The 15,302-nt window shown below is 38.9% G+C and overlaps 2 protein-coding genes across 3 annotated transcripts in view; one reads left to right on the forward strand and one right to left on the reverse strand.

The window, feature by feature from the left end:
* Nucleotides 1-6,580, reverse strand: part of LOC133636655 (clusterin-associated protein 1-like) — a 31,711-nt gene extending 25,131 nt beyond the window's left edge. The window contains exons 1-4 of the mRNA XM_062030425.1: nt 6,404-6,580; nt 6,227-6,338; nt 4,055-4,139; nt 3,803-3,982 (exon numbers count right to left, since the gene is read on the reverse strand). Of these exons, the coding sequence (XP_061886409.1) occupies nt 3,803-3,982; nt 4,055-4,139; nt 6,227-6,338; nt 6,404-6,425 (399 nt within the window). The 5' untranslated portion in view covers nt 6,426-6,580. The remainder of the gene's footprint in view (nt 1-3,802; nt 3,983-4,054; nt 4,140-6,226; nt 6,339-6,403) is intronic.
* LOC133636671 (uncharacterized) lies at nt 1,837-14,465 on the forward strand. Of its 2 annotated transcripts, none has more exons than XM_062030428.1 (4): nt 1,837-1,960; nt 10,720-13,270; nt 13,526-13,589; nt 13,855-14,465. In XM_062030428.1, exons 2-4 carry the CDS (start codon nt 12,698-12,700, stop codon nt 13,893-13,895), a joined length of 678 nt encoding a protein of 225 aa, XP_061886412.1. In that variant the 5' UTR covers nt 1,837-1,960; nt 10,720-12,697; the 3' UTR covers nt 13,896-14,465. The 2 variants fall into 2 exon arrangements, with proteins under 2 accessions (XP_061886412.1, XP_061886410.1); XM_062030426.1 differs by lacking the exon at nt 1,837-1,960 and adding an exon at nt 6,285-6,426.
* The last annotated feature ends 837 nt before the right edge of the window (nt 14,466-15,302 follow it).

Genomic DNA, 15,302 nt, shown 5'->3' on the forward strand with positions numbered 1-15,302 from the left:
TTTTTTGTGCTCAACGCTTATAAAGTCAGAATATGCGTGTCAAATGAGTGGCCTCTACAGGTGGGATACTCTTGACTGCTCAGATGAGGTGCGTAAAATCTTTTCTGATCGAACTTATATGTATAAAATAAATAAAACCATTTGTGCTGATTATTTTTTTGATTAACATAAGGGACTCAGGATTAATGGCTACAATGAGCACGTTTTGTATGCAGCATGATACTGATAAAGAATGCTCTCACACACGCCCATTGAATGATGAAAGTAGAAATTGTTTGAATGTCGAAATGGTTTAAATGTTGAAGTGGTTTCAATGTTAAAGTGGTTTAATGTTGAAATGGTTTCGAAGTTGAAAGTGTTTGAATGTTAAGATTGTTCAAAAGTTGAAATGGTTTGAATATTAAAGAGTTGTTGCTAAACTGAAATTCTAGTGGAATGTAGAAATGGTTTGAAAGTTGATATAGTTTAAATGATCAATAATTAGCTAAAATGCTAGCATAAAACGTTAGCATGCTAACATTAGCATGGTAACAGGGGAACAGCTAGCATACTTGTAAGATGGCACCAAGTAACAAAATCCATGATTATTGGGTTTAAAACATTCAAAATTATATTAATTGTTAGCATAAAATGTTAGCAAGTTAAAATTAGCATGCTAACATTAGCATGCTAACAGGTGAAAGGCTAGCATACTTTTAAGATGGTGCCAAGTAACTTAATCCATGGTTATTAGGTTAAAAAGTAAAAATGTTGTTAAAATGCTAACATAAAACGATATTGTCCTCACCTTAGCATGGTAACAGGGGAAAAGATAGCATACTGGTACAATGGCACCAAGTAACGAAATCCATGATTATTAGGTTTAAAACGTTAAAAAAAATAGCTAAATTGCTAGCATATAACATTAGCAAGTAACGAAATCAATGATTATTAGGTTTAAACTTCCAAAATTTGCTAAATTGCGAGCATAAACTTTAGCAGGCTAACTTGGCATGCTAATAACCTAAGCATGCTAACACATACTTGCCAACCTTGAGACCTCCAATACCGGGAGGTGGGGCGGGGGCGTGGTTGGGGGCGTGGTTACGGGCGTGGTTAATAGGGCCGTAAAATTTACAGCTAGAATTTACCAACTCAAGTATTTCATATATATATACTTTATATATATATATATATATGTATGAAATACTTGACTTTCAGTGAATTCTAGCTATATATATATATATATATATATATATATATATATATATATATATATATATATATATATATATATATATATATATATATATATATATATATATATATATATATGTATATATATATATATATATATATATATATATATATATATATATATATATATATATATATATATATATATTTATTTTATTATACATATAAATAAAATAAATACTTGAATTTCAGTGTCCCGGAGGCTATCCAGTAGATGGCAGTATTGTCCTGTTTAACTTCTCCGTTCATGAATGAGTATATCATTTCGGCCACCGTGTTCAATGGAGAAGTCTGTTCTACAATATGTACAGGCAACATACATACCCCTTCCCCTTCGAACTGTCCTGGATGAACTGAAATTTTTGTTTGCATTCGTTTTGGAACTTGCAAGCGTATTTCTTCATCTTGCTCGTCGACGGCGTCGCAATGTCTGTAACTTCCTCGTTCTTCTGCTTCGTCTCCTTGTTGTTTGCGCAGTTGTGCACTCTACTCTCTAAAAGCCGTAGATGTTATGACATCATTGGGCAGGCAAGCTGTTTATATTGTGGGAAAGCGGACGTGAGAACAGGCTGTCCCCACTCAGGTCCGCATTGAGCTGGAGGGGGCGTGGCCTCCAGCTCCGGCTGAATACCGGGATTTTGTCGGGAGAAAATTTCTGCCGGGAGGTTATCGGGAGAGGCGCTGATTACCGGGGGTCTCCCGGTACAACCGGGAGGGTTGGCAAGTATGTGCTAACATGAAAAGCTAGCATACTTCTAAGATGGTACCAAGTAAAGAAATCCATAATTATTAAAACACATAAAATTAGCTAAATTGATAGCATAAAATGTTAGCAAGTTAACATTTGCATACTAACTTAAGCATGCAAACAGGTGAAAGGCTACCATATTTTTAAGATGGCACCAAGTAGCAGAATCCAAGACTATAAGGGTAAAATGTTCTTAATTAGCGACATGCTAATATAAAACGTCAACATGATAATGTTAGCATGCTAACATTACCACCATTAGCATGCTTCCAAGATGGCGCCATGTCATGAAATTCATGAGCTGAATTGGTTTGTGTTGGAATTTCTTGAATCGTTTGAGAAATGAGGGAATTGTAGAACTTTGAAAAATGTCCCATTCATTTTTATGGGAATTTCCTGGTAATTCAGGAATTTGGGGAAAAACTGAAATTTTTTAGAATATAGTAAATATCACAATTGCCATTTTAATGAGATGAATGGTTAGGCATTGTAATTTTTAGAATTGATCGGGAAATGTTGATATCATAGTACTTGGGTATCTTGGAATTTCAGGAAAACTTTTTTGAGGGAACATTTTTGGAGCCTGGAAAATTGGTGGTTTGAATGTCCACGATGTCGAAATTTGTTGAAGGTACAGTGGTTTGAATTGTTGAGGAAGGTGGAAATTGTAGAATTTGGAAAGAGTGCATTCATTTCAATAGGAATTTCCTGGCAATTTGGGAATTTTGGGAAAAACGTGAATGTTTTAAATACAGATACTAGCACAATTGCCCTGGATGAGATGAACGGTTTGGTGTTGGAATTGTTCGAATTAGTCGCGAAATGTTGACATAGTAAAACATTGTTGTTGAAATTTGTGTTACTGAATTTCCGGAAAACCAGGAATTTGTCCAGTTTCAAAAACAATTTGGTTTTGTCCTGACAAAGATGAATGTTACGGACAATGTAATGGTTGAAACATGTGGAAGGAGTAGTCGAAAGAATAAAAGGTGGAAATAAAGTTTTGGAAAACCGAGAATTCTGGGAAACCCTGGAATTTTTTGAACTTGGAAAAATGGTAGTTTTGATTTCCAGGATGGTGGAATGGTTTGAATCGGTTGAAGAATGTGGGAATTGTGGAAGTTTAAAAAACGGTCACGTCATTTTGAATGGGAAAAACGTGCCAGTTTGAAGTTGGAAAGGTGTGAATCAGATGAAAAATGTGGAAGGTAGAGCGCGCCAAAATTGGCGGAAGAAGAATAATAAATGAATTTTGGTGTAGAACTAACAGCACTGCTGAAAAACTCCATGTGGCTGTGAACAGGCACCAGGGACAATGAACAATATCAGGTACATTATCGGGATATTAATAATAGACTGGTTGAAATTATATAAAATGTGATAATTATCGTACAAATACAATAATTATTGTACGTCTGGCATTGCTGCACACACAGCACACAAAGGGTCATCAACTCAAACCACTATCTCGATCTTCTCAGCATGAACACAAAGCGTGTTGGAAAGCCCACCCACACTTCACCAACATGGCGCCATTCAAGCTATGACCATCACCAAAAACCAGGTTAAACTTGTCGTTGGTTTTTGGGCAGGCAAATCTCATTCATACTAAAAATGGGGCCTACAAAAAAACAAGGTACTACTGTACTTTGAATTGAAACAAATAACATGTGATTTTTAAATATTTGTAACAATGAAAAGTATTGAGTGGCTTTGTTAGCATGTTTGCTAATGTGAGGCTTAACGTTACAATTTTAGGCTAAAAGCCTGAAGCATGTGCATGTCATAGCGATATTTTCATACAACAAATCTTCTCACTCGAGAGCCCAGGTCGAACTTGAAAGTGTTGTTATCCTCGTCCAGTCTGTCCCCCAGTGCCATCTGCTTGGTCTTCATAGCATTGTAGAGCACCGCTGTGATCTTTACCATCTCTTTCACTGCATAGCCATCAGCCTGGTAAAGGCGTTTGGTGTTCATCCTTATGTGAGCTTTCGTTGCCTGTTAAACAAAAATAGCAGGTCTTTGACCAAAGTATTTTTACAATATTGTGTTTTTAACTTGAGATGTTACCATGAACTGAGCCACGGTCTTGATTAGGAATATTCTTTCTGACTCTGTGTTCATGTCCGTTGGAATTTCCAGCTGAGGATCATAACTACATCGACAAAAGTATGAACAAGTTGTTTCATAGAAGGAATCAGAGATTGGTACCAGACAGTGTGTAACAATAATGTAGTCATATGTGGGTGGCGTGGCGCCATGCCAGGAGCTTGAGGGTTCTAAGTTGGGTTCCAGGTTAAATTCGACCTGCCGCCATCTTAGTCATGGCCATTGTGTTTTTGGGCAAGACACTTCACCCTTGCTCCTGATGGGTCGTGGTTAGGGCCTTTGCATGGCAGCTCCCGCCATCAGTGTGTGTGAATGGTTAAATGATGTATAATGTAAAGCGTTTTGGGTATCATTCCAGGTATACTGAAAGTAAGTAAAAGTTCAGTCACAATTTTCTAGCAGATATATACAGTAAATGGTAAATGGGTTATACTTGTATAGCACCGTTCTACCATCAAGGTACTCAAAGCGCTTTGACACTATTTCCACATTCATACAGACATTCACACACTGATGTACTAACCAACATAAGTACTAACTAACATAAGTACTAACCAAAGAAAGGACTTATAAATAAACAGAAAATACGCTTACATACAATGATGTTGTGCTTAAATGAATATAGAGTATATTAAAAATTAATATGTTTCTTAATTTAACTGTCAATTGAAATTAAAGTGCAAATGAAAATACAGCTTTGCCACTATAATCTAACTATTTGCACTTACAAAACGTATCTATGACTTTAGCTCCAGGCTTGTTCTGTTTGTTTGGTATTGTCATTACGGCAGTAATAACAAGTGGTGAAAAAGTGTTTTACAACCGCTGCGGCCCATACAGGAGCCCATTACTGGCACTCGCGGCCAACCAATGCCCTGGTGTCCTGTCGAATTAAGCAGCTTCCTCGAAAAAAGCAACCAGTCACGTAACTCGATAGTGGGGTCTATTGAATTACGCAGTTGGGTTAAAAAATGCAACTTTAAGTTTCGGAACGCCGATCTGGATATCCAAATAACGCTCCCACTTTAGAATTGCAATGATCACCTTCTTCGATGAGGTTATGTTTTCGCCATGGTTTTGCTTTGTTTGTCAGTTAGTTAGCAACATAAATAGGTTTTTAAACGCCGATTCGTGAACTTGCTCACGCTGTATTTGTTTACCTGGGGATAGTTGAAATACTTGCATTTGCGCGCACATGTTCAGTAGCGATGGGTTGTTGAAATCGATAGAACACCGACCCTGTGGTTAAGAAACACTGAATTAGGCTTTATGTGACCCCTAAACCAAAATGAGTTTGACACGCCTGCTCTAAATTGTCCATAATTGTGAATGTGAGAGTGAATATGTATTTTTCCTCATCTGCAGTTCATGTCTTCTTGTGATGGACTGGCAAACGGTCCACCTCTCGTCCAATAATACAAATTTTGGTATTGATCTGATACCAAGTAAAGACAGGCCCACTGTCGCTAATATTGATACCGTTTTAATTGGCCATTTTACAGGATCACTGAATGTAAGGCAGACAGAACATATTTGTATCAACACACTTATTTGTGAACAATTTATAATATATGAATACATCAATATAATACAATGTAACGAGCAACAAAAATGCAACGATTTCATGTTATTACATACAATGTTTGCGCAAACTAAAGTCACCTAGTCTGTGTGTGACAATCATTGGTACTTTAACTTTATCAATAGTGCAAAATAAGTAAACAAACTTTTATTTTTAACTACCATGTCTTTTTGCCACCTAAAGCCATACTGTTACTTATTTATAAACAATATAAGATTATAATATTTGAATATAACAAAAAGCACATATGTGTACAAATAAACAGAAGAGAACCAAAAAAAAAGATTTCCCTCATGGACCCATACTCTCTAGAAACAGCCTCATTTCCTGTGCATGCCATATTCGGGTACACGGAAACACGAGCACATATGGAGGGATAAAATGTAAGACTTTAAAAAAATAATAATTACTAAATAAAATAAAAAAATAAAATAAATAGTACAATAATATTTAAATAATCACAGCACATGAATTACTTTCTTTGCTCCAATAACAACAATATATTAAATTAAAAGTTACACTTTAATATTAAAGGGATATTTTGGACGTACCATTGAGCAAGCCATATAAGGATTTCCGCCACCAGTGTAAAATTGGGCGTTCGGAAGTTTTCCACCGATATCAAGCGAGGAAAGCCCAACGCTCTCATCATCTCTGTGAAATCTGTCAAAGAGGACTTTTAAAGCAGAAAGTGTTTGTACATCCACATAAAATAGAGTAATACTTACTTTGCAAATCCCTGAAAGACATGGTGAGTGCGGGCTGAGTGGCACACGTACACACGCACGCACGGACAGACAGACGCACACACACACACACACACACACACACACACGAAACCAAGCCTTGTTTAGGTGTCTGGTCAGTTCATTCTTTAATCTTCATCACGCATGCTATTGTTTGTCGTTGTCCTCACGTCTTGATGGCATGATAATAAACATCTACAGTATTGACATGGATTAGGTGATGTAACTCTTTGAAGTTGCAGATTTGAACGTGGTCGTCACGCAATTGCTGACAATGTTGTGTTCTTTGTAGTATTCCGTCGTGCACGTCTGTGATCTGTCGTGTTTATCTGTTGAAGTATTCAAGTGCGTCAATCAAAATATCAAAAGGGACAAGCGGTAGGAAAATGGATGGATGGATGGATGGATGGATGGATGGATGGATGGATGGATGGATGGATGGATGGATGGATGGATGGATGGATGGATGGGTCCTAAAGGTGCAGTATGATACGAGCGTGATGAGATCTATATATATATTTTTTTTTCAATATATGTTTAGTTTCACAAATATCTATTTTTAATGAAAAATTGTATGTAATAGAATGAGGATTGTGTTATTTTGTTGAAGTTGTATATTCTTTGTATTTTGTTCGTCCGCCTTAAATATTTGCCCTGTGTTTTATTTTGATTCTTACAATCATAATAAACAAATTAAAAATTAATTTAATGAGCTTGAAAAATGTCAACGAAAGTATCAGTATTGTATTAATGTTTGTTATATTTTTGTACTATTGACTTTATCATTAAATTAAAAGGGAACACTTGTATTATTTTGTTGATATTGTTACATTGTCCTAAACTGATATGTTATCATACCATACCAACTTTATTTATAAAGCCCTTTAAAATCAACCACAGTTGAAAAACAAAGGGCTGTACACCACAAACAAGTAACACACAAAAAGCAGAGAAATACAGGCAAATGACAGACTAAACTATATGATTTAAAACCGAGGTAATGGATGTTCATTCCTTGCTAAATTGTTCACACACTAGTTTATTCAAGTATCATGAATCATTGCAAATAAATGTATTGCTCAAAACGCAATCCATTTATGGTAAATTAAGACTGGAGCAATCAATCGTGTCTCAGAACCAGCCAAGTTTGCATTGAAGTGAGGAGGTCGTTATATAGATCTTTATACACAGTACATGGCCGTAACTACCATGAAGACACCGAGGTCATGTCCTCTGTATTTTTTTAAAGGGGTTGTTTGCAACATGGGTTAGTGCGTGTGCCTCACAATACAAAGGTCCTGAGTTCAATCCCGGGGCTCCGGGTCTTTCTGTGGAGTTTGCATGTTTTCCCCCGGGACTGCCTGGGTTCCCTACGGGTACTCTGGCTTCCTCCCACCTCCAAAGACATGCACCTGGAGATAGGTTGATTGGTAACACTAAATTGGCTCGAGTGTGTGATTGTTGTCTGTCTATCTGTGTTGGCCCTGCGATGAGGTGGCGACTTGTCCAGGGTCTACACCGCCTTCTGCCCGAGTGCAGATGGGATAGGCTCCAGCATCCCTCGCCACCCCGAGAGGGACAAGTGTTTGAAAATCGATGGATGTTTGCAACATTTACACAGATGCCTGGAGGGCGCAAATTTCCCAATGTACTTTACACAGTATATCCCGTCTACTTGCGGCTTCTCGTACGTATTGACGTAATTACGTACGTACGTAACACATGCACGCGCATTAGCTTTAGGTGGTGTTAGCTAATAATAGCAACCTATAATATGCATTGAATGTATATTCTATCATAACAACAACATGACTGCAAATTGTTCGTTGATTCTCTTGCACTGCTTTTGTATGCGTGTACGTACGTGGTGACGAGACCGGGTGAGTGACCACTGTAAACACCAATCCTTTTATTCAGGCCGGTAAAAAAATGTATTACATAAACTTTGCAATTGTAAAAAATATAGACAATTGTCAAACAAATGTGTTCTGTTAAACCATGAATGGTATAACATAAGCTATCTGGTGATGTTATATTTTTTGCTTTGAAAAATGTTACTGAGTGTAGCAGGTATATAAATATATTGTATGCATTCCACCAAAATTCCCCCACGTTTTATTTTATTGCTGTATTATTATTTATTGTCAGTAGTTCGTTTTGGGAGGATTTGTAATTTTATTTTGAAGTCCTAACTTTCTCCAGTAGTTAGTTGTCTACCTCCTCACTAGTGATGGGAATTCCGTCTCTATGTGAAGAGACGGAATTGGCTCTTTTGGCTCCCAAGTTGCTCCTCAGATTTTGTGTTACTTAAATTAATTTATAACAAAATGATGTGTACAATGAGTAACTAATGAAAAACACATGAAAAATAACCTATGTGTAGTATGTACTGTATATGGCTTTATTGATAAACTTAAAGGCCTACTGAAATGAATTTTTTTTTATTTAAACGGGGATAGCAGATCTATTCTATGTGTCATACTTGATCATTTCGCGATATTGCCATATTTTTGCTGAAAGGATTTAGTATAGAACAACGACGATAAAGATCGCAACTTTTGGTATCTGATAAAAAAAGGCTTGCCCCTACCGGAAGTAGCGTGACGTAGTCAATTGAACATATACGCAAAGTTCCCTATTGTTTACAATGATGGCCGCATGAAGTGAGAGAGATTCGGACCGAGAAAGCGACAATTTCGCCATTAATTTGAGCGAGGATGAAAGATTTGTGGATGAGTAAAGTGCAAGTGAAGGACTAGTGGGGAGTGGATGCGATTCAGATAGGGAATATGCTGTGAGAGCCGGGGGTGACCTGATATTCAGCTGCGAATGACTACAACAGTAAATAAACACAAGACATATATATACTCTATTAGCCACAACACAACCAGGCTTATATTTAATATGCCACAAATTAATCCTGCATAAAAACACCTAAGTGTTTGTTATGTTAGCTCCTAGCTCCTATGCTAGCTCCTAGCTCCTAGCTCCATATAAGCCACCAATCCAATTCAAACACCTGCACAACACACACAGTCACTCAGCCCAAAACACCGTTCACCTAACCCAAGGTTCATAAAGCTTATATATTTAAACAAAGTAACGTACGTGACGCGCACGTACTGGCAAGCGATCAAATGTTTGGAAGCGCAACTGCTACTCACGGTACCTGATATTCAGCTGGGAATGACTAAAACAGTAAATAAACACAAGACATATATATACTCTATTAGCCACAACACAACCAGGCTTATATTTAATATGCCACAAATTAATCCTGCATAAAAACACCTAGGTGTTTATGCTAGCTCCTAGCTCCTCTGCTAGCTCCTAGCTCCATAGAACACGCCAATACAATTCAAACACCTGATCAACACACACAATCACTCAGCCCAAAAGACCATTCACCTAACCCAAGGTTCATAAAGCTTATATATTTAAACAAAGTTACATACGTGACGTGCACGTACGTGCAAGCGATCAAATGTTTAGAAGCCAAAGCTGCATACTCACGGTAGCACGTCTGCGTCTTTGTCATCCAAATCAAAGTAATCCTGGTAAGAGTCTGTGTTGTCCCAGTTCTCTACAGGCGTCTGTGTATCGAAGTCAAAAGTCCTCCTGGTTAGAGTCTCTGTTATCCGAGTTCTTCGATCTTGACTGAATCTTTCGGGAATGTAAACAATGAAACACCAGCTGTGTTGTGTTGCTGCTGACTTCCTTCGCAAAATACGTCCGCTTTGCACCGAGAACTTTCTTCTTTGCTTGCTCAGCTTCTTTCTCCATAATGCAATGAACATAATTGCAACAGATTCACCAACACAGATGTCCAGAATACATCCAGAATGAGATGAAAACAGCTATTTCGTATTGGCTTCAATGTGGAAGGCATACCTCTGTTCCCCGGGCTACGTCACGCGCATACGTCATCCTCAGAGGCGTTTCAAACCGGAAGTTCCCCGGGACATTTAAAATTGCACTTTAAGAGTTAACCCGGCCGTATTGGCATGTGTTGCAATGTTAAGATTTCATCATTGATATATAAACTATCAGACTGCGTGGTCGGTAGTAGTGGGTTTCAGTAGGCCTTTAACATAACTTAACTTATACACAAATACATTTTAAATTAAAACGACCCATTTTAATTTGTGAAAAAACACAAGATTCACTCATCAAAATATAACTTAAACGTGCAAAAACAAAAACAAAAAGCAGCATCCAGGTGAGGAAAGATTAGCCTTAAAAAAACCAATTGCCTCAATTTTGAGGGGCTAATCCTGTTTCTCCTTTCTGTTATGCAGATGCCCTGTTTTGGAGAAGATTATTTCTGATGGGACAGATGTTGCTACTAGCACAGTCTACATGTGAAAGTGCAGGTTGTTTGTGGCGCATCCTCGATATGGAATTTTTACTTCACAAAGTGTACATTCTGCCTTTTACACTAACACTTTAAAATATATCAAACTTTACTCCTTTTCCTGCTGTCAACTCACCTTTGGTAAAATCCTCTTGCGCTCCTCTCGTTCTCATCTCTCTCCCCCCTGTTTGTGTGCGCGCTGCATATGAGTATCTGTAACCCCTCGCCCTCGTGCGCAGTGAAAAGGATGGTAAATGAAAAGGCAGGAACATTCAGGAAACTCAAACCTAATGACTGGACTCCACAGTGTGACATCGCCTTTGTCAGCCTTAAAGAGAGTCTGCTGGACTGTGTGGCTCTTGCACATCTTGACTTAAAACGTCCCCTGATTCTGTCGACATATGCTTCCTTGGTGCAGTATTGCCACAAGTACAAGCTGTTGAAAGTAAAACACGGTCCATAGAATTGGCAAGTAAGACCCTGCAGCTCTCAGAAGAATTATCAAGCTCATCAGCTCGAGTTTTTGGTGCTGAAGTGGACTGTGTGTGACAAATTCAGCCATTGGCTGAAGGGCAACTCCTTTCAAAGTACGGACAGACAACAATCTACTCACATACATAATGACTAAGCCCAAAGCTGACGCCTGCGAACATCGATGGGTTGCAAAGCTTGCTCCTTACACATTCAGTCTGAAGAACATTGCAGGAACCAAGAACACAGTGGTTGATGCTCGCAGCCGGGACCCGTTTGCTAAGATCATTGGGAATAGACTTGTCCTAGAGTCCTACAGCAATCTGTTTGTCAATTCTGATGGATTTGGAGAACATGGAATTCAGGATGTCTTCTGTTTAAAAGTCCAGTGCCACCAGACAAAGAGAACAAAACCGGGTGCGACTCAGTCCCGTTGTTCCCCACCTCTGTGTGACGACATTGTGAAGGCTGTTCTTGATTCTCAAGACCACCGGGATACAGCTACAAAGTCCAGAGCGACAGAATTGGTTCAGCCCATTTAGAACCTTGTTCCATTGGGACAGGACCTTCTACCTGCCCTCTCTGTGGAAGAGCTACTTAAAAGGCAAGAGCTTCCCCCAGGCATCTCTAAAGTCATGCCAGTTCTGAATTGGCAGAGGAGGCCCTCAAGGCGAGAGAAGGACAGTCTGGACATGAATACCCTGGTCCTTATCAAACAGTGGGAAAAGCGTAAGGTCACTGATGTAGTGCTCTACACAGTCACCAAGGATTCCATTAGCAAACAGAAGAGGCATCAGTTTGTGTTGCCCTAGAGCCTGATAGAAAAGGCCTTGCATAGTGTACCTGACTTGGCTGTACATCAAGGGCAGGCAAGAACAATTCACCTATCAAGACAATGCTTCTTTTAGCCTAGAATGGCGCATCAAATTAAAGTTTATGTCAAGTGTTGTCAGAAGAGCATCCTGGCCAGGACACCAGATCCTTCCACCTGAGGTCGACTTGAAAGTATCAAGACCTCTACTCCAATGGAACTGGTGGGTTTGGATTACTGGAGTGCAGAAGATAGCAAGCTGCGTTCAGTGGATGTTCTTGTCCTGACGGGTCACTTCACAAAGTTGGCCCATGGCAAGTAATGGGATAACATCTTCTGTGTGTACGAGTTCCAGGGCACATCCACACCGATCAAGGAGCCAGTTTTGTGAGCTTATTGCGGAGCTGCTTAAGCTATTAGGAGTCTACAGCCTACCACCCCATGGGGGAACCAAGGGACTGAGAGATTTAACAGGACACTGGGAAATACGCTCCGTTTGTTGTCACTGAAAGAGAAGGCCAAGTGGCCCCAGCAAGTCCAAACCCTGACATTTGTATACAATGCGAAGGTGCGTGAAACAACTGGATACGCATCTTTTCATCTCATATTTGGTCGGGTTCCAAGGCTCCTAATTGATGTGATGTTCAAACAAGTCCTACACGACCCGGTGTTTGTTGTCTATGACAGCTATGTAACATCGCTTATGTCTTACCTCCATGAAGCTCAAAGGCATGCCATCAAGGAGCAAGATAAGAAAGCCGAAGGTTACAATCGTAAGGTCAAGGGGACTTACCTGAATGTGGGAGCCAGAGTACGCATCGCCAACAAAGGCAAGAGGGGAAAGAAGAAACTTGTCGACACGTGGGAACCAACTGTCTATACTGTCATGAACAGCAACCCGCAGACTCATACAAGTTGGAAGATGACAAGGGGAAAACGAAGGTGGTACATCGTAACCTTATCCTGTATCAGCTTCCTGCCCATAGAGACTGCTGATGGAGACTTGTCAGGAACTGAGGACAGTCTTGATGCATCAGAGGATGAGTGTCAAATGGAGGATCTCGTCGACTATTTGAAGGGGGAGAGTTCGGAGGATAGGACAAGAGCTGTATTGACCAGGGCGCAGGAATCTGCCAGTAACCAGACCTGTGACGGAATGTATATGGATGAAGACCAGTCTGATACGGAGCAAGTTAAAACATGCTGTGAAGAGGTGCGTGTTTTTTTCTGCTCTCGTGCTTTAAGATAATATAACAAGTGTCTAAGTCTAAGTCTAAGTGTAAACTGTGAAACAAGGTCATAATGTAATTGTGTGCTGCTAAAGTTGCTGTTACATTCATGTGCACTTAATTTGCTCAGGGTTTGAGTGTTTGAGCTACCTTTTTACTAGTGTACTGTTCAGCAGCACTTCTCACTCAAACACACAATGGCTGTGCCGCTCCATTAACGTTTTTTTTTTTCATTTCAGACTGGTGTGCTGCAGAGCCCTGTGTCTAAATGCTGGTGCATTACTTTCTGTTTATTTCATACAGGTATGTTTCTGTTGCTCCCAAGACTTTGGTCTATTGTTCTGTACTGTGTTTATATTTATTGTTTATTTTCCTATTATATAAAATATTAATTAGATGGTGGTGTATTAATTTTCAGTGTATTTTTAATTTGGATTTAGCTTTTGTAAAAAATGTGGATGTTTTGTTTGTCATTTCTGGTCGTTTAAGCTGATTTACTGTTAAAAAGATGTGCTGCAGAGCCCTGTGTCCTAATGCTGCTGCATTACTTTTTGTTTATTTCCTACAGAAATGAATACACCACCTGTTTCGGCTAAAGACAACCATTAAATTCGTTTGTCCTCTGAGCAATACACAACACAATACGCAACGCAGACTCGATCCGGCCACATGAGGAAGTTGCTAACAGCACATTTAAGTGACAAGAAGAGAATGGTATGACTGACTGCAAATATACTTTGTGTAGGACATTGTGTGCGCTGTACATCACAATGCGGTAGATCATCCTCTCTCAATATACAATCTTTGGTCATGCAGAGCTGAATGCACTTCAACTCTAGACAACAACATAACACAATAAAGTCCAGTTTTACTTTAAACATAATCTGATCTGAAATGTACTGTCAACATAACGTTAACATTAAATTATACTGACGTCACTATTGTTGGTTTTACCTGAATGAAATAGATGTGAAACGCTGCCAGGTGCCACCCCGCCAAGACCAAGTAAGTGACAGCCGTAAACATCAATCATTTTTTTCGGGCCGGTAAAAAAAAATGTATTACATAAACTTTGTAATTGTTTAAAATATAGACAATTGTCAAACAAATGTGTTCGGTTAAACCAACAATGATAACATAAGCTAGCCAGTGGTGTTCTTGTTATATTTTTTGCTTAGAAAAATGTTACTGTGAGGAAGTTGCAAACAGCACCTTTAAGGCAGCCTTGCTCTCAGCCGCAAAGCCACACCCACATTTCCGCCTCAACACTCTACATCTTTCTTACGGCGGAAGAAGGAAACATGGCAGATGTTCAATGACAAATAATGCCAATAAATGTTTTAGTTTTTTTTAAGGTTAGCTTTAAATGTGTGAGTGTACCTGGTGTGTTGCATAAAGACAATTAAACGCTAAGACACCTGATCGCTTTACTTCGATGTTTGACAATGAATAGAATTGATTGACTGTAAACAAGGTAGGAATGGTTCACATACTCTCAATATTCAATGTTTTATCATTTATACTTCGGGCAATCTTATCCGCTGCGCACATCTCTTTCTTTCTTCTTTTTCTTCCCCCGGAAGTCTTGAAAACTGGTGTGCACATATTAGCAGGCAATCTTAATTGACGGATTCGGCGCGCACATATTCGGGTGACAGACCATCTTATCCAGCACATCTGGGTGGCAGGCATTCTTTTTTGATTGATGATAACCGATGATGAGCAGCCAGGTTTCAGATGTCCGTGGTCCTTCACTAAACCTAAGTCATTTTAGTTACAATATATTTTTTATACAAGTGTGTTTAAAGTATTCGTCTGCCAACACAAGAACAGGCGCATTCATCTATTTTGAACGTTATTTCAGTCCCACCATCTTTTATTTTTTCACCATGATTATAGTTCTACGTTTTGCAGGTCATTTATTTGTTGTGCAAACACTCTTAAAGGCACACTGTGTAATATTTTTGAAATATTATTTTGCCAGCAATGTCATGAGTGAATTTGAATGAAGACCTA

The sequence above is a fragment of the Entelurus aequoreus genome, linkage group LG02 (assembly GCF_033978785.1).
Source record: "Entelurus aequoreus isolate RoL-2023_Sb linkage group LG02, RoL_Eaeq_v1.1, whole genome shotgun sequence".
Taxonomy (NCBI): domain Eukaryota; kingdom Metazoa; phylum Chordata; class Actinopteri; order Syngnathiformes; family Syngnathidae; genus Entelurus; species Entelurus aequoreus.

Excerpts from the sequence above, each read along its gene's own strand:
- LOC133636671 (XM_062030428.1), top strand. The coding sequence starts at position 12,698 with ATGTTCAAACAAGTCCTACACGACCCGGTGTTTGTTGTCTATGACAGC. Across the intron at positions 13,271-13,525 it reads TTAAAACATGCTGTGAAGAG|ACTGGTGTGCTGCAGAGCCC; the intron begins GTGCGTGTTTTT and ends TTTTCATTTCAG. Across the intron at positions 13,590-13,854 it reads TTTCTGTTTATTTCATACAG|AAATGAATACACCACCTGTT; the intron begins GTATGTTTCTGT and ends TATTTCCTACAG.